Source organism: Podarcis muralis, chromosome 11, assembly GCF_964188315.1.
Source record: "Podarcis muralis chromosome 11, rPodMur119.hap1.1, whole genome shotgun sequence".
Lineage (NCBI taxonomy): Eukaryota > Metazoa > Chordata > Lepidosauria > Squamata > Lacertidae > Podarcis > Podarcis muralis.
Window position 1 is genome coordinate 3,760,436 of NC_135665.1, and position 23,265 is coordinate 3,783,700.

At 43.0% G+C, this 23,265-nt stretch overlaps 1 protein-coding gene across 1 annotated transcript; it reads left to right on the forward strand.

Annotated features, from left to right (window-relative positions):
- Positions 1 to 94: 94 nt before the first annotated feature.
- Positions 95 to 21,187, forward strand: OSTF1 (osteoclast stimulating factor 1). The gene is made up of 10 exons (XM_028749183.2): positions 95 to 268; positions 8,111 to 8,157; positions 11,283 to 11,333; positions 11,444 to 11,507; positions 13,309 to 13,362; positions 15,119 to 15,226; positions 16,433 to 16,482; positions 16,614 to 16,692; positions 18,792 to 18,890; positions 19,571 to 21,187. Exons 1-10 carry the CDS (start codon positions 235 to 237, stop codon positions 19,627 to 19,629), a joined length of 645 nt encoding a protein of 214 aa, XP_028605016.2. The 5' UTR covers positions 95 to 234; the 3' UTR covers positions 19,630 to 21,187.
- Positions 21,188 to 23,265: the final 2,078 nt, after the last annotated feature.

Below are 23,265 nucleotides of genomic sequence, written 5' to 3' on the forward strand. Positions count from 1 at the left end.
GCGCCTTGCTCCTCCCTCCCCTCTCCGCGCCTGCAGTGCTGGACTTGGGCCGCTAGAGGGAGCGGCGCCCCGGCGCCCCTTCTCTGCCTGCGCCGCCGCCGCCAGTCCCACTTCCTCCTCCCGGTCGCAGAAGCAGCTGCGCTCGGCCAGCCGCCCCCTCTCTCTCTCCGGGAAGCGACGCCCGCCCAGCCCCACGCGCAGCCCCTCGCCCGCCGCCCTCCCGCTCGCGCAGCGATGTCCAAGCCGCCCCCGAAGCCGGCCAAGCCAGGTAAGGGAGGCGCCCGCCGTCCAGCGGGAAGGGAAGGGGGGGCCAGCGGCACTCCCTGACACGTGGACCCCGCCGCGCCATCCAGGCGGCATTTCCGTCCAGCCCCGGGCCGAAGGGCGCGCTCCGAGCCTCGCCCGCCCGCCCGCCTGCCGTGCCCTGGCGATGCGCGGGCGGAGGGTCGCGGTCCGTGGAGCGGTGGGCTGCCCCCTGCGACCGGGGCGGGGCTCGAGAGAGGCTGTCACTGTCAAAAAGAAGAAGGGGCGAGAGCGCTGGCTGCCGCCCTCGGCCGCGTCGGGGCAGGAAGGGCGTCGAGTTTGCGGGGGGGGGGGGGCGTCGAGCGGGTGGGATCCTCCTCTGCTGCTGCTGCTGCTGCTCAACTTTGGTGCTGCATTGATGCAGCTTGGCAAGCAGGTGGCAGCCAGCATGAGCCCAGGAGCCCCGCCCGCCCCGTCAGTGGCCCAGCTTCGAAGTTGGCGGAGCTGCTCCCTCGCCTCCCTGAGCTTGCAGGCCAGGAGAGAAGAGCCGCAAAGAGACCCCTCTTGGGTGGGAGCGGAGGGAGATGCCTTCTCCAAGCCAGGCCCAGGTGCCAGCCCGTGGACGGGCAGGGGCTGGCCAGGGATTCAGGCAGAGGCCTCTCACAGCCCCCTGGAGGGACCAAGACTGAACCCTGGGCTTTCTGCTCCACCACAGTATCCAAATGGTAGACTTGGAAGGAACCATGAGGGTCATCTAGTCCAACCCCCTGAAATGCAGGAATCTCTTGCCCAATGTGGGGCTCCAACCCACAACCCTGAGATCAAGAGTCTCCTGCTCCACCAGCCCAATCCACTACCTGGCATCTGGGGAAGAGCGAAGGAGGCCCGCCTCTTTCACAGAATTTGTCTTCACTACTTGCAAAATAAAATTCATCTATCGGAAGTAGAAATAAATCTGAAAAGTTCTAAGGTGTGCCTTTGTGCTTTGCAAAGATGTTGATTCTTCTCACACTCTCTTGAACAGACAAGGACCTGTTTTCTCCATTTCAAATATAGTATAGCTTTCCCCATTTATCAGGGTTTGTTCCAATGGCCTCAACGGAATCAGGCTGGAGAGTGAATTGGTTTTGAATGGTTCCTCGCTATAGGACAGGCTGGTAGATGAAACATTTGCCCCATGGGCTGAGATCCTGATAAAGGATGCTCAGCAGTCAGCTGCTAGGCTCTCCGCCACATGCCTTTGGCCTTCCAGAGATTGTTGGGACTCCTATCAGCCCAAGCCAACATGGCCAGGGGTGATGGGAATTGTAGTCTAACAGGCCTGCCTTAGTTACTCATCAGGTGCCTTAGCCACCAAGAGAGGCATGCATGTTGTAGTTGCCCAGGAGCTGCAGGATTTATTATTTTAAAACAGCAGCAATAACAACAATATTTACATGCTGCTTAGAAGAACAAAAAATCTCTTGTGGTTTACAAGTCCATCTAAACTATTCATTTAAAATTCATTTAAAATATCCCTTAAAAATAAAATAAAAACAAGGTACTTAAAATTGGTAATTGTAAAACACATAAACTAACTAAAACAACAGACCTGATTAGGTTGGCTGGAAACAAAACTTTTGCTGATATCAGTCAGGCACCAGAGACAATAGAGTGAAGGTGCGTGCTTAATAATTTTAGAGCTGCTACACTAAAATAACAGTTTCTTGGAAGTAAAGAAAGAATATTTTGTGGCTCTTGTTAAAGTTCCAGTGCCACAGATCACAGCATTCAAGTGAGCACATATGGGGTGAGGCAGGGACGCGGACTTATAAAAAATATTGGGGGGGCCCGGGAAAGCTCATGAATAATAAATAAGCTCATGAATATGCAAATAAAGTGGCGCCGCCTCCTCGTGAGCGAATAGGGGAGAGCGTGCTGCGCCTATTAATCAGCTCCAAAGGAAATTGGGTGGAGCTTTTGCTCGGGAGGGAGGGCAGGAGGCATGCAGCCCGCCCCCCCTGTGCATTTTGGGCTGGGGGAGGGGCGGCGATGGCGCTCTGCTGGAGGGGCGCCGGAGATTATTGGGGGGGCAGAGCCCCCCCAAACGAATTTTTGAGGGGGCTCGGGCCCCCTCAAGCCCCATGGAGTCGGCGCCTATGGGGTGAGGTGATCCTTCAAGAAACTAGGTGTGTTCAAAGATATTTGGGGCACCTCTTGGATTAAACTGATGTTTTTTAAATATGGATTTTCTCTGCAAGCTGTATTTTTTTTATTCACCACTGAGATTATTCACCACTGAGTGCCAAGGAGGCAAATGGTACCGACTCCCTGATTCTTTAATCTCAGTTTAATATCATATAAGATTAAATATATTAATATAAGATATTAGCGTTCGTGAAGATATTCCATTGGGTGGGCATTGAGGGCTTTGGTGGTAGAGGGGCAAATGGCACAGATTCAAGAGCATTCGACACCCTGTTTCTGTAGTTGCGTGTGAGAAGACTACACAACCTAAAAACTTCAGTTGCAATGCAATGAATTAGATTAAAGTGACTTAAGTGCAAGAGGGCTAGTGCATTGACCTGAGTAGTTTATGGCTCATTCTGTCTATTAGCTACTGATTGAAGCTCTTATTACAGTTTATTGGACATGTTTCAGGGATCACATACCTTCTTGGAGGATGTATAATAACTCTAAGGTTTACCAAAGGCCCTTAGCAAAGCCTTTGAACGTGGTAACTGTGGCAAATCTGTTGCAACCTGCTATTGTTTCAGTTTCCTAGTGGAAAAGATACAAAATCAGGAAGAGATGTAGTTTCTAACCCGCTGTCAATAAAAAGCTTTCAATCTCCTCTCAAGTCCAGAGCCGTTATTTGAGGGACAATAATGTGCCCTGGGAAGCAGTTTTTTTGCGACAAGCACATTTGTCCTATTTACAGCTATTACTGGTAATTTCCATTTTGGCAAGGTTTGAAATTAGCCTGGGGCCAGGTGCATTTTGCGCTGGACTATCTGTCACTTGCGACCAGGTGAAAATGCCTAGTTGCCAGGATGGTGCCTGACGGTTCCACCATCACCAGTAGGAAAAAGAGTTAGGAATAGGCCCATATATATGTGGACTCTCCCTGGATAAATGACTTCTCAAAGTTCTTAACCTATCTCAGCATTGTCATCTGAACTATGGTGGCTTGATTGAAGAGAAAGGGATTTGGAACGCTTAAAGTTGTAACACTCTGGCCACCAAAAGAATAAAACAATTTGCAGAAATTTGTTATTATTCGGGAAGCACGTATGAGGGGAGAAGAAAATTTAATTTGGTAAGCAGAAACACTGTGTGTGTGTGTGTGTGTGTGTGTGTGTGTGTGAAATAACTGAAATTGCACCCTGGAATTGTCTGAAGAGATACAGCCCTTAATCCAGATCTTAAGACATTGACTCATAGTTGGACAGTTCTGGAATGTAAGGATTGTCTTTATAATTTGAACTCCATAATCTAGATTTTGAAAGCAACTGCTCAAAAATATTATATAATTCCAATACAAAACCTGAACAATTTACCTGTCAAAGAAGACAGAGATGGGTTGAGCAGATAGTGAGCTGCAGCCATCTTATTGCCTGTGCATTAAGAGTTCTCAAAATCAAGGAGGCCGTGGCTCTTTCACCTCTTATATTTTTTGCTCAACAAAGTATCTAATTGTTTTGCACCTAACAACATCCCTCTTTTCCACAGGCCACAAAGGAGCCCTTATGCTTGGCTAACTTATTCGTGTACTGCACTTTCCACAAATACATTGTGGTCAAAAGGGCCGCAGGGTAGATAATTTAAATACAACAGCCATAATTGTATACATTGTGATATAAGATGAAGAGTGCCTCTGCCTGGACAAGTAGCCTCATTAAAGGATATAATGCTAAAAGCAGAAGAGAGAGAAAAGTGCCCTCCCACATCAGCATAGTCCCAATGCTGATATTATTTGGCCCTTTGTGAGGGCACGCATGCCTGTGTGAGTGTGCTCAGGAAGGACAGAGCTTGCTTGCTGGGGATTGAAAAGGCATATGAAAGTGAACAAGTCTTGATGGTGAACAGGTCTCCCTCTCTCCTTAGATGTGTGTAAAGCTGCAGTTACCTGGCAGTAAGTCCCACTGAACTCAGGAGGACTTAGCTCTGGGGCTGTGCACACACTTTGTCTTATATAAGCACATTAAAAAAATATATATTTCCCTCAAAGACCCCCTCACACAGTTACAATTCTCAGCAACCCTTAATAAGCTAAGTGGTTCAAGCATGTCATATTCTTTATTTCAATCATTCTCACAGTCTCTATTTGGTAGGCCATTATTATTTTCCCACATTTTAACCGAAGGAATGAAGCTAAGAGGTTTCCGTAAGGGGTCAGGGAAGCTTTCTGTACCCAGGCCTGGGTAGTGTGACTACCTATTCCAGACCTATTCCACTTGCATATCCTATTGGGCTCAAATGATGTATGATGTTAATTAAATACATGTCATTTCCCAGTCTTTTAACTCAGGGTGGGGAAGAAAATTTGTTCTGTTCACATTTAAGTATGAAACTACCTTATTTCCACTTTCCAAAACAATATGAGAGCTGAAATGCAGTGTTTCTGTGAAATTTGCATTTCTCCAAATTTTGCTATGTAGTTCTCCAAGTAACAAAAGTGTGTATTAGGTGAAGGTGAGCATTAAAATGTTCATATTAATGGAAGTAGCATACAAAATGTGTTAGGAAAAATGGCTTGTGAAAATGTGTGCATTAGTCAAAATGACAGGTAGGCATGTATATATTTGGGGAAATGCATGTTGAAATGCTGACACATTTTTGTGAGGATTGGTTTTTTTAAAATATATATCAAAAACTGATGAGGAAATGTAATGAGATGAATTTAAGATTGGAAAAATGAGAAACCAAAAAGGACAGATAACGCCCATTCCTCTCTGCCAGTTTCCCCTACATGCCCCCTGCATTCTGCTTTTAGCCCTGGGAGGATAAATATGTGGTTCTCCACAGAGAGAAGGTGGGGGAAATGGAAAGCTGGACAAGAGGAAATGCCAATGAATTTCCAAACCTGGAGGTAAATGCAGGGGGGTAAATACAGGAGACTGACTACAGGTGTCTATTGAGTTTATAATCAGACGTCCCCATCCCTTGTGACCCGTGTGTCCCAACTCCCACTCCCACTCCCACGCCAAACATGTCAAATTGGGACCAGAGTGAGGGCTTTTTCAGTGATGGCTCTTGAACTCGCTCCTCTTGTCTCACCACCCCCACATAGTGTGTAGGATAGTCAAAACCTTTTTTGAAATTGTTTTAGTTGCTGTGGTTAAATTATTTATGATGGCATGTGTTTTAAAAAATCATTTTTTTCTCTGCTATTCTGTTCTTTGTGACTGCTGTGCTGCATGTATTGTTGCTGTCAAGTTTTTTTTTTTTAAAGTTTTTTTATTTAACTTACGTTGCCTATGGCTCATTGTGGAGAGGCAGGGTTTGAATGTTTTAAATGAAGAAATGTCCTGTGTGGTATGGCCAGGGCCTGCCCAAGACATGTTGGTGCCTGAGGCAAACTACAAAACACGCCCCCCCCTCCACACTAGAACAGAAGGGGTGGGTGAAGACTTACACAGGAGCAAGGGGAGGGGGAATAAGATCTGCATCAGGATCTGCTGCCCCTATGAATGCTGCCGCCTGAAGCAGTTGCCTCTCCTTGCCTCATGGGTGGGCCGGCCTGGGCTTGACCCTTAGAAATTCATTGGCATTCTCTTGTCTGCATGTGAGCAGAACTGAACATTACTATATTAGTCCAGGCCAGTACCCAAGTCCCTGTAAGGTAGCTAATGTAATGCAACATTGCATTATTTCAACGTCATTTCCTCAGTGAACACGAGGACTCCACCACAGAACCATTTCCTTGCAGTATAGGGGCAATTTCAGTTCCCTCATCCAATGTCGAAAGCTTTTCCTCCTGAGAAGTTGGGCCCAAACTAAATGTTGCAATAAAAGCAGCTACATATGTTAAAAAATGTTCTCTTTTGTTATGCGCGGGGTAGCTGGGGGTGGAGTACAGAAGCAAATGAGGAGGAAAATAACACTTTAATACAGAAAACATTGACAGAGGGACATAGTTTTCTATTATTATCTGCAAGGCCATACAAAGAAGTTAAAGGGAAATACAGGATAGAAAAGCCCTTGGGTTCAAAAACAATAGTCTGTCTGTTGGAGTTGACTGCAGCCCTCTCAAACAGCTGCAGCAATTAAAATAATCTCAGACCATTTAAAGAGCACCTTTTCCATTAAAAAACAGCATTATGGCAAAAATATTCTTAAACGAATACTGGCAGTTACTTCTTCTCTTTTTTGCAATTGCTCTGATCCCATCACCCCTGCTAGTTTCTAACAGCCCTTGGTTTTTATAAACTTTGCATATGAGCAATAATTCCCAAGCAAACTATCTTCTGAGTTGGAAAAACGTGGTTTGTTTTTGTCTGCTGCTTGTTCTTGTCTGCTGCATGGCCCTTTAAGGGAGCCATAAAACATAAAAGTCTAAAGGAAAACAGTCTCGAGTCTGTTGTGGTTGCTGTTGACATAAGCATAAGAAAACACGGAAATAATTAGAGCTTAATTTCATAGGTTTGGTATGTGCATGAAAGAGGTGAAAATTGCAACATACTTTGCAGATTAGCACTTGATCCTAAACCAATATATTAGTATTTCAGCAAAGTTTACAGCCAAGTAATGTTTTAGTGTTATGTGCAAACTAGGCCACTCTCAGTTTACCCTTCTCCAATATGGTGATAACAGTACTGATCTCCTTTACAGGATTGTGGTAAGAATTACTGCGAACACTTTTAAGAAGTAAATATACATGCACAGACCATTTGATTGTTAAAAATCCCTTAAAGCGGTTTACAAAAAACTGCAATTATATAAACTGCAATTAATAATTACAGTGGTACCTCAGGTTACATATGCTTCAGGTTACAGACTCCGCTAACCCAGAAATAGTGCTTCAGGTTAAGAACTTTGCTTCAGGATGAGAACAGAAATCGTGCTCTGGTGGCGCGGCGGCAGCAGGAGGCCCCATTAGCTAAAGTGGTGCTTCAGGTTAAGAACAGTTTCAGGTTAAGAACGGACCTCTGGAACGAATTAAGTACTTAACCTGAGGTACCACTGTAAATTATATTGTCCTGTGCTGTGTGATACCTTGTCCTATTTTCTGTAAAAGAGGGTGTATATTTGATTAGCATATGAACAGTGCAACCCCATGATGCGGTTAAGTGGATAAGATCGAGTTACTTTATGAGTTACTTAAAAACATGGTTATCTTTATTTTTATATTATTAAGCAGTGGTTTTTGTTTCCAATTAATGATATATGCATATATAAAGATAAAAAAAACCCACACGCTTGTATTCATCTGAAAATGAACTTTATTTAAAGGAACAAAATGAATGAAAATGCAAAGATGTTTATAAAAAATTAATATTCTTTGACATTTGCACAAGATTATCAATTAGCTTGTCATAGTGTACATTTTGCAATCCAGAACTTTTGCTCAGTAAAATGGCTGAATCTATGCTATCTTCTGTTTTGGTTGGAGTACATTTTTCTTCAGACTTAGATGTATTTTCCACACCTTCTTTACCTTCAAAATGGACTGAATAAGCCACAGGTTGAGGGTCCAGGGTTTCACTTGTTTTTATACCTTCCCTCCTTGATGTGTCATGAACCTGACAAACAGGCTTTAGACTGTCAGTTAGAGCTCTTGCAATTAAAATGTTGGCTGAGTTTGGCACATGGATGTTTGATTCATTCAACCTTAGGGAAAAGAAAAAAATATTCTGTTAATGTTTATTTCTTTCTGTATATTTAGGACAAGTCAAAGTTTTTAGAGCCTTGTATACATTTGAACCCAGAACTGTAAGTATTTAAGTTTATTTTCCCCCTCCCCTCTAAAATAAGGAAATGTCATTTTTTAATATGACTTAGCAGCTAAACCCAACCTCGCCCTTGTGATAATAAAACGTAGGAATTGATATTTACATTGTACCCACAGAGGTGAAAGATCTAAACACTTTAGAGGCCGATGCTGCAGTTTGATCTTCCTCATATTTGCTCAAGAACAAGGTCTCATGTTCAGGTGGTAGTTTTGGCCTCTAAATAAGTGGACAGGCCATGTGACCTTAACCAAGGATTTGGCCTTAATTGTGCGTGCGCTGGTGTCTGTCAACACAACAGTGTTTCTTCTGAGTGCACAATATGACCAACTCGCTATTGGTTAAAAACCCAATTGGCTGTGCATCTTAGTCACACAATGAATGAGGGAGGGAGTTCTAAATCCAACTGACTTCAGCAAAAGTATTTTAGTTTCTGAACAAACTGCTTGAAAAGTGAGAAGTAGGGTAGAAAGTTGGAGGGGGCAAAGCCTGTATTTTGTTCTGCTTTTGCCCCCCCTGGAGAGATGTGGATTGGCAGTGTCATTACATCCTAGATTTTGAGCATCCTCTTCAAGTTTGTCTGAATCCATTAAGAGAAAGTGTTAACCAAGCTGCACAACACCCTTTTAAGATACTGGAGTCTCTTTTCTCTTGCTGACTCAGCATGCCTTCTGAGCAGTCGCATCTTGCCAAAGGCTTACAAAGTAATCTTCTCTTACAAATCCTTTCAGTAAGGAACAGCAGAAAAAGCAAACTCAGATGTCTTCTGCTATAATGCTGGATGGGTGAGGCATATTCCTTTTTCTAGGGCCTGCCTTTTGGCTAATAATTAACTTTGTCCTAAGGTAGGTCCGACAGATAAGCCTCCAGCAAAAATGGAACCACCACAACTCCTTAGTCCAGGCATAGGCAAACTCTGGCCCTCCAGATGTTTGGGACTACAATTCCCATCATCCCTAGCTAACAGGACCAGGAGTCAGGGATGATGGGAATTGTAGTCCCAAACATCTGGAGGGTCGGAGTTTGCCTATTTCTGCCTTAGTCCAACTTTTCCACTTTAAAGCTACTCTGTAAATTAAATATATTGGGGTGATCTTGCAACTCCGCTCTTGGAAGCCTCCCGTGTCTAATGTTCTGCTGTCTCATGTTCTCGCCCCACTCTTTTTCCTTCTGCTCCTCCAAACCCATGTTAGGAGAAACTGAGGGCAAGAAAGGAAAGCCAAGTGCAGCCTCCACAGCTGCACTTCAGAATACCAGAGTATACACCCCTCACCCTCTCAAAAATGGACATGTTTGAGGAGTAGGAGAGAACAGTCAGCACGTTTCCTTGTGTGTCTTTGATTGAGAGAACACAGTGTAAACTCTCACTCTCTTTCTAAGGCATCCTTGACCCCAGGTACTCATGGTATGCATACCCCTAAACATTTTGTGAAGTTTGGCCTCATTGAGGGGCAGTATTTCAATATGTGTAGGAAAATGAGAGTATCCCCTAAACATTTTTTTTAGGAAAAAAAGCTCTGGGTAGACCGGGGTGGACTTTAATCTTTCATATTTCAGAGGTGCCCTATGAGAGGCTTAGATGAGAAGCAGGGTGCTATTTATATTGTTAGCCTCTCAGATGCAGGAAATGATGGTTGCTAAGGAGCCTGCCTGCCATGCTGCATTTCTGAAAGTCTCGAGCTCCCAGTGCCTATGCCAAGGACAGAGGTGGAGGGGCCAAAGCACACATGACACAGAAGACCTGTGACTCTGGATTGCCTGATTTGAGCCCCCCCCCCATTTGTTTGGAGCAAAGGTTTTAATCCTTGCCTTCCTCCCCCAGTTGCTATTAACTCTGCAGCACAAAGCAAATCGCAGAATCACAGAATTGTAGAGCTGGAAGGGACCTCGAGGGTCATCCAGTCTGGCCCCCTGCAGTGCAGGAATCCTGCCCACAGCAACCCTGGGTGGACTTGAATCACCAACCTTCTGGTTAGCAGCCAGATGTGCTGACTCCTTGCTCCAAATAATGCAGGCTCAATACACACACACACATGCTTCCCACTGCAGTGCAAACAGGAGCTTTGGGGCACCCACTTCTCAGCCCCACAACTCGAGTAAAAATGGGTGAAATCTCAGTTACAGTAAAGTGAACCAATCCCAGATCTCCTGCATCATGTGTAGTTTGGCCTCTTCAGTAGCTGTGAGCTGGTTTATTATTCCCTGGCAAGCCAGCAGGTGGCAACAGGGGGCAGCAAAAGCCCCGTTCCCTTTCCTTTCCCTGTGGTTGCCTTGCCACTTGGGGCAGAGACGCCACAGCCTTTTTTTTGAGGCAGAAGCAACCTTCCTGCTCCTCTCCCTTTCTTCCCTTCCCGTTTTCCAGCTTGCCAGGGCTCTCAGCTTCCTCTTCCCCAGTACAAGATAAGCTCTTCATTGCCTCAGTGCATGTCTTATGGGGCCAAGGCTGCGGTGGCCTTGTTTTTGCTCACAGGCTGCACAGGAGATTTCAGCGAAGGCTGCCTAGTGCCGGGTAGAAAGCATGGAAGGGTTCAAAAGTAAAAGAAGTTGCTAAGAATGCAGTTCATTGAATTCAGAATTCTTTCCTGTTTGATCCTCTATTCAGGCCCACCAGGAGTACTGGTCCCCCCTTTAAACTGGGACTGCCTGTCCTCCCTGGCTCCCTTTTCACCTGCAAGCTGCCTGCTATTTAAGATTTCCCACAATGCTCAGGAGCAACACTGTTGAGGTATTGGGGGAGAATTTAAATGGCAGACCCTGTTGGTTGGGGCTCAGAAGATGGCTGATTTGGTGTCAGCCTTGCCTCTGTTTCCCTTCCTGTGAGCAAGGAACTGTGGAAGGGAAAGATGTTCTTAGCAAGAAAAGCAGAAATGTCTCTTACAGACCTCAGCCTTTTAAATATAAGCTCCGCCAAAGACACAAGCAGACCTTCTGTGGAGTTTTGAGTTGGTGTATACTCACATAGCCCTGTTTCCATTTGATTGATGGTTTGTACCTCTTCCTCAAACTGAATGAAGAAGATAAATCCTAAAATGTTGTTAGGCAAGGCTGCCACAATGATATTCTTCTAAAATTGGTCTGCAAACTCAAACACCCTCTTTATTGTTTCAGCCAGATGAACTGTATTTTGAAGAAGGAGATATTATCTACATTTCGGATATGGTGAGTTCATCAAACACAAATGTTAACAACTGGACCGTGCTAAATAAACAGAGTACATCTCAAGTAGAGTCATTGTTCCCTTTTTCAGCATTGCTTTCTTTTCCCTCCAGAGTGACACAAATTGGTGGAAGGGAACCTGTAAAGGAAGAACTGGACTAATCCCCAGCAACTATGGTATATTCCAGATTTGCTTTACCTTTCAAGATATATCTCTCCCCCACAGATGTGGACTATAAGGATGTATGCGGCTTGTAATTTTTAAGGGGTTGTCTCTGATCCAGATACAAAGAAATATAGTACAGTGGTACCTCGCAAGACGAATGCCTCACAAGACAAAAAACTCGCTAGACGAAAGGGTTTTTTGTTTTTTGAGCTGCTTCGCAAGACGATTTTCCCTATGGGCTTGCTTCGCAAGACGGAAACGTCTTGCAAGTTTGTTTCCTTTTTCTTAACACCGTTAATACAGTTGCGACTTGACTTCGAGGAGCAACTCATAGAACGCGGTGTGGTAGCCTTTTTTGAGGTTTTTAAAGACTTTGGTGATTTTTGAAGCTTTTCCAAAACTTTCCCGACACCGTGCTTCGCAAGACGAAAAAGATCGCAAGACAACAAAACTCGTGGAATGAATTAATTTCGTTTTGCGAGGCACCACTGTATCTTACTTCTAATGTGATGCCAGAACCGGGCATTAAAAATGGTTTCATGGCAGAGAGCTCCTTTGAGAACACGCCTTTTAACTGGAAGAATGCATCCGTGTTCTCTTGTGTGCCATCTGCTGGACAGACAGAAGCAAAAAAAACCACAAGTGGATGCCTTTTAATGTATTTATTTTTTATTAAAATGTATGTCACAACCTTCAATCTTATTATGGGGGGAGCGTTCAACAAAACTTTAGGCCCACATGTATGATGATGATGATGATAATAATGCTGAAAAGGATAAGTCTCTAAAAAATAGCATAAAGATTATATGAGAAAAAGTAAAACAGATCAGCATAAATGTTGGGAAAATAAAAAGACTTCTGCACAGTGCTGGAGAGACATCAGATATATTTTTTAAAAATAAAAAAGCTAAATATGTTTCTTGTCATGCTGAAGCATAGAAGAATATTCACAACTAAGTAGGATTTATAAGCTGGATGTGTCATTTACAACTGCCTGGGAATTGTAGATTTGCATAAGTCCTGAGAAATCTTCAAGACCCCAAGAATAGTCACAGCTCCTTCAGTATTTTTGGCCTGGATCCAAGGCCTTCTTTGTGGAACTCTGCATGCACAGCAGACTTTTAGCAACCTTCCACTCAGGAAGGGCTCACCCCAGTCAGGCAGCGCTGCAGTGCTAGCCTTCCAACAGCCCATGTTGCTGCCGCTTTATTTGGGGGAGGGGAGAATGATGGGGGAGGGTGGGGCTGCCTGGATGCAACAGGGGGAGTGCTTTCCTTTTAGGAGGCAGCCTGCTTCTCCATCAGACAGAACATCCTCCAAACCCGGAAGAGCTTTGGAAAGAGGCTCAGACATGGTATGTCTTGCTGCCGGAAGGGCACCACAGTGCCAGTTCTGAGCCGCCGTGTTGTCTCGATCAAGACAATTTCAGCATGTATAACTTGCATGACAAGCTATGCCTGCAGAGATCACCTCTTCCGCATGCCCTTTCTTCTGTCATGTGTGGCCACCTTGGGCTCTGTAGACACAGAGCTTCTCCAACATTAAATTGAAGGAAGCTTCGCGAGGAGCTCTGTTTGGCACAGGCAAGTTTTCCGTGTTTTGAAACTTGGGGATCAAAACTTATAGTGCATACAATAAGGAGTTTAATATATATATTTTACATCCATGGCCTTGGATAAATATTAAACATATTAGTGCATAGAAGGAAGAAGGAAATTAATGGCTCTCAGTTACCTCGGGCCCATTCAGCAAGGTGCAGGAGTCAAAGAAGTCACCTGCTTAAGATGACGTGTGTTTTTCCTTTTGTTTTAGTGGCTGAACAAGCAGAATCCATTGACAACCCACTACATGAAGCTGCCAAGAGAGGTGGGTACAGATGAAGTTTGCAGTATATCAGATCCCCCCCCCCCCCGCCGGGGCTTGTGTATTCAGTTACAAGCCCATGGCTGCACTAAAGAGAGCTGGGTTGCCACAGAAGCAATTCATCGGTTCTCTTCCCATTGGGTTGGGGGATGAAATAGATTGGGTTGTTGGAGTTTCTTTAAAATATGAAAGCTATGAGAGTGGAATGCCTGTGTGGGACAATAAAGGCATTTTATTTCTAAGAGAGAGGGTTTAATTGTTTGTTGCATGACTTGAGTATTTTGGACAAATAGTCTTGATTTGCAGAATAAATATATTTATTTGCAGAAAGAAATAGGCACAATAGATTAATTGTTTTAGTACTGGAAAAAGAATAATAGTTTCAGATTAAATAACTGGATAGAAAAAAATTGTATTTTTACTGTTACTGTGATAATTGCTTTTATTTCTAATGTTTTTGATCTGTTTTATATTTGTTTTGTGGTTCTCTTTTGTAAGCTGTCTTGAAAATCTAGATTTAAATACACATTTTCAAATAAATATTAAATAATTGGTTTGATAATGATGGTATACTAATGTGGGTATATGGTGATGAATAGTTTAATAGCTTTAACAAATCATTGTGATGTAATGACATTAGTCCAGGTTATAATCACACTGTATACACAGAATACAATAACACCTTAATAATATAGTAACCCCTGTGGTTTTTTGTTTTGCTTTTACACTTCATAAATATTATTTTAAAAATGGTAATCTCCCTAATTCAATGCTTTATTTATTTATTTTATTTATCTCCCACCCTTCCTCTCAAAGGGCAGCGCTTCTCCAAAGCCAGCCAGCCCTTTCCCACCACTGGTCCCGCTGTCAGCATCCTTCTTAAATTGTGGTGCCCAGAAGTGGACACAGTATTCCAAGTCTGGTCTGACTAAGGCAGAATAGAGCGGGGCTATGACTTCCCTTGATCTGGACACTAGACTTCTGTTGATGCAGCCTAGAATAGCATTCACTTTTTTTGCTGCTGCATCACACTGTTGACTCATGTTCAGCTTGGGGTCCACCAAGACCCCATGATCCTTTTCACATGTGCAAACCAGGACAATATGTAAAAGGGAAACCCTCAGCTCATACTGAGCAGCCACATGGGTACAGAAGCTACTGGATTGGTGCTCTTGCAAACTGGCTAAACAAGCAATGTGCATACTTAGATTTCGAATCCTTACAGTGCAAATCTCTGCATGCCTATTCAGAAGTAAGTCCAGTGGAACTGACTTTCAGGTGAGCTGGTTAGCGAGCAATACACTTTTACAAAATTTGGAAGAACTCGAACTTTAATCAAAATAGATTCAGGTAGAACTGTCATTCTTGGTTATAATTTTGACTTGCATCATACAAGTTTTTCTTTACTGGACAGGTGACATTTGATAATGTGAGCGATGCATAATGCATAGGTTCAACTGTATAGGCTGTTAAAAGCTAAGCAGCTTGCTTGTTAAAAAGACTGTTGTCTCCCAAACAGAATTTTGAATGGAAGTAGAATTTGCATAACATTTTCATTCATGCAGCAATAATGTGATTTGGTAGCATCTGGGGCTGTTGTTGTTGTTGTTGATGAGCTGAAATGCATTGCATACCAGGGAGACTTATCGTTCTCAGTATGATTTAGCTTAATAATTTATTTCCTCTCTCTACCCACCTCCGCCAAGAAAAACAACACCATTATGTTCTATGAAAAAATATATTTCTTTTTCTGTTTCAGGAAACCTGAGCTGGCTGAGGGAGTGTTTGGATAACAGAGTTGGCGTCAATGGCTTAGACAAAGCTGGGAGCACAGCCTTGTACTGGGCATGCCATGGTGGACACAAAGGTACATGAGAAGTGAATGAAGAGGAAGACCTTTCTTCTTGGAGCTTTCATCACTGGGTTAATGGACCAGCTAGTATTTCCTCTTCTTCTGCAATCAGTAATGGTCTGAATTCTTGTATGATACAATTTAAATTAGGAAGAGGGAGGGAAATTAAGAAATAAGATTGGATTGGCCTCAGCTAGAGCCAGACATGAAGCGTTGCAGGTTCCGTGTGGGCCCCATCTCTTCCTGCAGAGGCCATCTCACTCCTCACTTTCAAGCCTTACTCTTGAGGTCCTTTTTATGCTGTCAGGCCTTTGTAAACTGTTTTATTCTGTATTTTAAAAAATTATTTAGCCAGTCACTTTAATGATTAAATGTATTTTTTTAATGGTGTTTCATGTCTTAATCGTTGCACACTGCCCTGATATTTTACGGTGTGGCAGCACAGAAGTACTAAAAAAAAGGGGGGGGGGAGTAAACTGCCTTAATCCAAGTCAGACAGCTTGTCCATCGATACAGCCCAGTAGGGTCTGGTCTTATTGTCAGCCACTCTCAAGGAATTCCTGCAGAGTGGTGCAGCAAGCACATTTGCAAAGCTAGGGAGTGTCCAGTATGGTTTCAAATTGGATGGGGAAGCACTTGTTGAGATTCCTGCATTGCAGGGGTTTGAATGAGATGGCCCCTGGGGTCTCTTCCAACTCTATAATTCTATGGTTCTATGATATCACTCTCTGTACTTCTTCATTTCCTCCTGACCTTACTGATTACATCCTGCCTCTCCACCCCACACTTTGCCAACCATGTGTGTGTGTGTTTATAGTTATAGATATACCCGCAACTCACCTGATAAGTGGACCACAAAATCTGGTGCCATAATAAATTTAATAGCTTTGAGGTGCCACAGAGTTTTATTGTTTTGGCTGGAAGAGACTCAACACGGCAATCCCTCTGGAAATAAATATGGATCTAAAATCATGTGCTCTTAATAATGGCAAAGCAGAAAACAAAAGAAATGAAAGGTGATCCTGAATTAAGAATGTGGGTTTTAAAAAGAGATTGTATCAGCTTTCATAGATTAGTTCTCTTAAGTTAATTCAACTTTCACAGCTCACTTTTTGAGCTGACTGAGTCTAGATCCTGACTTTCCTGCTACATTTTGAATATAACAAAGCAACTTCCAGTTTCTCACGATATCCCCACTCCCAATTTTTTCACTTTATGCAGATGTAGTGGAAGTATTATTGACGCAGCCAAATGTAGAACTAAACCAACAGGTAAGTAATCACACATTGAATGGCTTTCCAGAATTGGTTTGTCATAATGGTGATTGATTACCATTGACATGATCTAAACTTCTGTTGCCACATTTTAACCTTGACGGGTTTCCCCACTTCTGCATCCACAGAATAAACTGGGGGACACAGCTTTGCATGCTGCTGCATGGAAGGGTTATGCAGATATCGTAGAAACACTGCTGGCAAAAGGTAATTGTATTTACCAAGACATTCCTGTAACGTCATAAGCACGGGCCCTGGCGAGATGTGTGTATCTGAGAAATGCACGAGTTTTATGCCTGCACGCGGTATCCCCATACTTTCCCTTTCCATTCCACTTTCTTGCCACACAATGATTCAACACTTCTTGTGGTCATGAACCATTAATGTTACATCTGAACTGGGAAACTATGGTTGGCAGCGTTGAGCTAGGATCTTGAATCACAGTTGCTTTTCAAGTTGTTGTTATTCTCGTAACCATAATTTCCTGGTACTGACAAAATAGAAAGCTATGGTTAATTGAAGTCTTGCAGGATTAATAGTAGCACACTGAGAAAGGAGAATTGGTGATAAGATGAAACATGTTGAGCACAAGGCTCATACATTCCTCAAGTTTATTATGCCAAGATATGCACATCTGAACTGAGCCATAGGCACACATTTGCATACCCAGTTCACAATGTATACTGTGAACGAGCTGGGTTTTTTTGCCTCATTTTATCTTCTATAATGCAGTTATTAATTTCTCACTTGGCATACTAGTTGAATTATGTGTTCTATATTATAATAATTATAATATATAATACTACAATATATTGCGAAAGAAAAATCCAGATTTTCCATGGATTGACAAGATCTTCAGAGTTCATGGCCACTTATCTGAAAGCAAACCCCACTGAACTCAAGAAGATAATTTTGTGTAGACATGTACAATACTTCACTGTTTGCCCCTTATGTCAAAGAGATTTGGATCAAGCTCTCTGTGCTCATATTGTTCTGTCCTTTCTCATTATCAAGTATTACATAATACTATGTTTTTATATATGCTGTAAGCCACCCAGAGTGGCTGGGGGAACCCAGCCAGATGGGTGGGGTATTATTATTATTATGATTATTATTATTATTAGATCTTCAAGAAATTACTCAGAGCACAGCTGGCCCACCAATGAGGTGGGATGAAGCACCTGCCTTAGGCTGTGGAAGGGCGGAAGGAGGCGCCCTGCTTGCCCCATTGCTTCCACCACTTCCAGAATGCCTCCTTCTGCTGAGTTTGGGCAAGCGGGGGGTGTTCTGGTGCATGGTGGACATGGGGAGCATGGCAGCAGGGGGTAGGAGCAGCACATTCCACTTCCGCCTCAGGTGGCAAAATGGAATGGGCTCCCCCTGACTTAGAACGCTGCACCCATAGAAGAAGAGTGCAGTAGCAAATCTGCAACTTTCCTTGCTGTGTTCATTAGCCATCTGAATGTCACCTTTGTTAGTGGAGTTTTGTGTCCCATGAAGCCCTACAATATGGTTCCTTCCATAGCCTGTTCTTCTTCCTTCTTAGAGTAGGACCAGCTGTGTTCTGAATTATGAAAGCCACCTTCTCAGTTATGTGAGGAATTATTCCACTGATACGGAGGTGTTTGCTGCACTGGGGCAGGATTCACCTGTGTTGTTGTGTGTGCATAATGACATTCACTTGCACACGGGACTTTTTATCTCTTACCTTCTTCCACGCCCCCAACTCTGCTCTGGGGGTTTGGGGGGAAATGCAGAACAGGTTGAGGATACATACGAGGTGAGCAGAGGATGGAAAAATCTTGTTGCATGAGTGGACCTCCTCCCCGCCCCCCATTCCACTTTGAGTGCTGTGTTGAATTCTGCCCCTAGTGCACATTTTATACAAAAATATACACTCATTCCCCACCAACAAACAATCTGAACTTCTGTTAAAAAATGAAAGATCACTTGTGCTCTGATTCTTCGTAGATGGCAAAGTGGCGTCATTCTGTTCCTTAGAATCTCTATTAGGATAGAGATTTTGCATTGGAAGTTAGAATGGAAAGCTAGTTTCATTTTAGAGGAAAGTTGCTAATAAGGATAGCAAAGATATGCGGCTAACACAGGGGTGACTAAGCTGTGGTCCTCCAGATGCTGCTGGACTACAACTCCCATCATCCCTGACCACTGGAAAACTGGCTGAAGCTGATGGGAGCTGAGAGTACAGAAGCTCCATCGGGAGGACCACAGGTGAGACACTCCTGACCTGATAGTTTCACCTCTGAATTTCTAATTGTGGTGTCCTCTATTTTGTTTTCACAAAGGTGCTAGAACAGATTTAAGAAATAATGAGAAGAAATTGGCTTTTGACATGGCAACTAATGCAGCATGTGCTTCCCTGCTTAAAAAGAAACAAGGACAAGGTGAGGGTTGTTGGTTTTTTACCTTTTTTGATGTATTTTCCAATATGCTGCACCAGTAAGCGACTTATGAATATCCCCATAACTGTTGCTGAAAGTGGGATTATGTGAGGCAGTTAGAAAATGCATTTCTGCTTAAGGACAGTGACCTAGGGCAAGTTGTGATGAAACCCTACAGAAGGCACTCCTTTTCGCAGAGCTCCAAGAATAGCAAGTTCTCAGGTACACAGAGAGCCACAGAGAGACGTGATTGTAGCTATGGAGGAATGTCAAGCTGTTGTGGGAGGAAGCCTTTTTAATTATTGCAATTATTTTAATAATATAGAGGGATACAAAATGTCCTGCTAGAAATTTGACGCACAAGAGGTGACAGCTCTGGTAACAGATTTTGAAAACACTCAGAATGACTGGCCCTGCTCTTAACAGAGCAATGCTGTTGGGGTGACTGAATCCATGTCAGAGCTGCTACCACTTGCTATATGCCCTGTTCACTCACTCCCATTCACAGCAGCGAGGAGACTGTTTTCGCTCTTGGCCACCCCAACATGCCCCCTTTCCTCCACCACAGCCATTGGAACACCTTCTGCGTATTGGGACTGCGACTGCTTCTTATTCCTCTGGCTTAGCTGTTGGGTTGCACCCTAAATTTACATTTTAAAAATGTTTGTTGCTCTTTCTTCTAGACATAATGCGAACCTTAAGCAATGCAGATGAATACCTTGATGATGAAGACTCCGATTGAACTGCCTTAATACTGTCTAAAAATGTTCAGCTTTTTGTGCCTCCACCTTTCTCAAATTCTTCCTCTGACTACAAAAAGTGTACTTTTCTCATATACATAGCAATGTAACATCATAGCTATCCCCTCCACAGGGTCAAAATATGCCCCTTCCCAGTACTTAAGGTCCAAAAATTCTCTAGTTGCTTTTAAATAAATTGGCTAGGTGAGAGCATGTTTGATGGCTTTTCCCATTATGCACTGGAAATAGACTTTGCCCTTTAAGAAGAAGTGTTAATATATCTCTGCAGACATTGGGATTTTTGCAGGCAAATGGCCATCTTCAATGCTACACCATGCTAGTTTTATTCTACTTTTACAGAAAGAAATATATCAGGTAGAAGAGTGGTTGGTTTTCCTTACAACACATATTCACCTGTGTGCATGTTTATGTGTATTTTATTTGTGCACACACACACGTGTGTAGGTGTTGGTTCCGTGTATGTTTATACACTGAGAGCCCAAACTGGAGTCATGGAATGAAAATACTTTATATCAGGAACATACCCTTAAGGGGACTGGAGTTGAAGAGATATTCCAGTTTCCCACAAACTGGTTCTGGTTATACACATTTTCTGTGGTTGCTTGGGATTACCCATGGCAGTTGTGTGCAACTGTAGCCTTGCACAGGAACAGGGAGTAAGTCATACTGGGTGAGAGAAAGGAGCAAGGCCCGCTGCATTAGCCAGCACAGGAAGCAACAAATCTCTCTGCCCAGTGGTTGCTTAGAGGGTGAATGGAAGCTTATGTCTCCATTTCCCCTTGGAATGACTGTAGGGAGAAATCAGACTCTGGTTCCATTTGAGCCCAATTCCCAACTCCTGTAATGATCACCCAGAGAACAAAGGATGGCCTTATTTCCCTCTGAAATGACTGAGAGTGCAGGAGGGATTTCTCTCAACTGACCCCCCTCACATGAGCTTCAAAAAGTCCCTGCTGTGGGGGGGGGGGTGATTTAAAAGCATTTCAGTGGGTGGGAGAGGATGCTCCTTTGCCCATTAATCTTTACGGCTCTAAAGGCAGAAGGCATTAAAGCTCCATAACCCTTTTCATAATCATGTTAACCAGCAGTTAAATGGGAGGTGGAATGTGTGTGTGTTGGGGGGGCTATATCCAGCCCCTCTTTGCTTCCCCTCCCAAGCAACCATTCTCTTGCATGCACAGTCCCAGCAGCTGACCCGAGAGAAGGTGCACAAGTCTTCATTCACAAGGTTCCCCATCCAGCACAGGATAAGTGTACAGAAGGATTACCACCCAGTCCAATCAGGGAATTTATATAGACAAGGAACTTGTTCTTTAACTCATTGTGCCTTTGTGTTCATATCTGTCCCATGGAGGCAAGGGGTGTTCTTCCTCTTCTCTGCCAGAGATTCTTGCTCTTTTTGTCCATTTCTGTCCCCCCTGCCCTAAAGTATTTCACCTCAAGAGCTGGTGTGTTTCTGAAATCATTTATTGGTGGGATGCCACAAACCAAAAGTATATTCAGAAATAATATTGAATAAATATTTTAAATGCTTTGAAACTTAGATTTCCTCCTTGAGAATGCAAGCTTTTGCCTGGGTTGGAATTAATCGGACTTTATGGCACTAATGCTTGGGAGATTACAGCTGCAATCTCAACATAGTTAGACTAGTGAAGATGCCCACGAAATGGGAGTGAGGAACTTGCAATCATAAATCCATTTTTAAAAAATATTCCTACATTATAATTTTGATGCAAACTTTACTGCAGGGCTTAATTGTTGTTTCACATTAAATTATGACTACCAGAAAATTCACACTGCACTGAAATGAATTCTTCCCCTCTTTTGCACACGTAATTAAGTTCTTACATTTTTTGGCTTATTTTACAAGGCTCTTTCCGCTCCAGACGCAGCCCCCTGGATTAGTATTCTGGATTTTATGAGGTTTTCATTTTATGTTCCTGCCTTATCTGCATATTGAAGATAATACTTTGAGCTGTAAGAAGTGCATACAAGCAATTTCATTTCATTGCAGTCAGTCAGTTTTTCATATTACCTAGCAGATCTCCCCTGAAGGATATTTATTATGGGTTTATTTGCACAACATAATTTATTTTACCATGAATATCTGTTACTTTAAAAAAGTTATTCTAAACAAAACAAAGGCTGATGAGATACATGCAGTCAATATTTCACCTTGACATTCTTCCCAAAAAACTATACTTGGGAATATAGATATTGACCAAGTTATGGGTGTGTCACTCCCAATTATAGGGCATCACCCTCATATTAGGCAGTGATCTGTGCTGGATTTCTCTTTAACTGTATTCATTGTTGTTGTTTAGTCGTTTAGTCGTGTCCGACTCTTCGTGACCCCCTGGACCAGAGCATGCCAGGCACTTCTGTCTTCAACTGTATTCATTACTTATTTCTTATTCATTTTTCCAGGGCTCAGGGTACTGTTGACAAGCATCCAACTGAAAAATGGTGGCCTAGACTAGAAAGATTTCACAAGCAATTTGTTATTTATTTCCCTTTGTGACTTACTTCCTATTAAACATATCAATTTAGAATACACACACACACACACACACACACAATTTCATATATAAAACAATTTCAAGTCTAATCGTCATCATCATCATCATCATCATATATTTCCCCGCCCACCTGGCTGGGTTTCCCCAGCCACTCTGGGCGGCTTCCAGCAAAATATTAAAATACAATAATTCATCAAATAATAAAAGCTTCCCTAAGCAGGGCTGCCTTCAGATGTCTTCTAAAAGTCAGATAGTTGTTTATTTCTTTGACATCTGGTGGGAGGGCGTTCCACAGGGTGCCACTACCGACAATACAGATGAAGAAATCTCTAATAAAAAGGCTTGTTGAAAGAGGAAGGTCTGAAAAGATGACTGAAATGGTGTGTATCTGATGTTCAATGAGAGGCTGTTCCAAAGCATGTTTGCCGCCACACACAAGGCCCAATTCCTACTTCATATAGATGGGGCCTCCAGATAAGATGGGAGCTAAAGGAGGCCCCTCTTTTGCAGAACACAGTTATCTGTTGTATATTGAAGGAGTTAGATAATATTTTAGTTTTCCTGGTCCCAAGCATTGAATATTAATACCAGGACCTTGAATCTACATCCTACCTGGAAGACATGGCATAGCAATGGACCCCAAAGTAGGGTCTGGAAAAGCTAGAGTAGGCATGGATTTATTTATTTATTTCCCCTTTCATTTAAATAAAAAAGCCTGCAGGTTGGTATAACCATGTCAATAATATGCAAGCTCAACAGCAAATAAGTAATTGCAGTACCATATATCACCTATGGTGTGTTCATTAGGAAACGCATGAGTATACAGACATGGAAAATAACAGATTTTCGGCAGGAAAACAGTGCAGGGAGGAAGGGTTCCCTCCTCCTCTTACGCCATGGTCCTAATCCAGGGCTGCTTTTTGAACAGAAAAATATGCTGGGAATTCTAATTACAGAACTACCGCATCACATTCATCTGATCTGCAATTCTTACTGCATTCATTGAAATGTGGGGCTCAGTCCTGTGCTTCTTTCTTTGGAGGTGCGTCCCATAGGCCCACATTCAAAAGGGTTTAAGTCCAAGAACCCAGACATAGG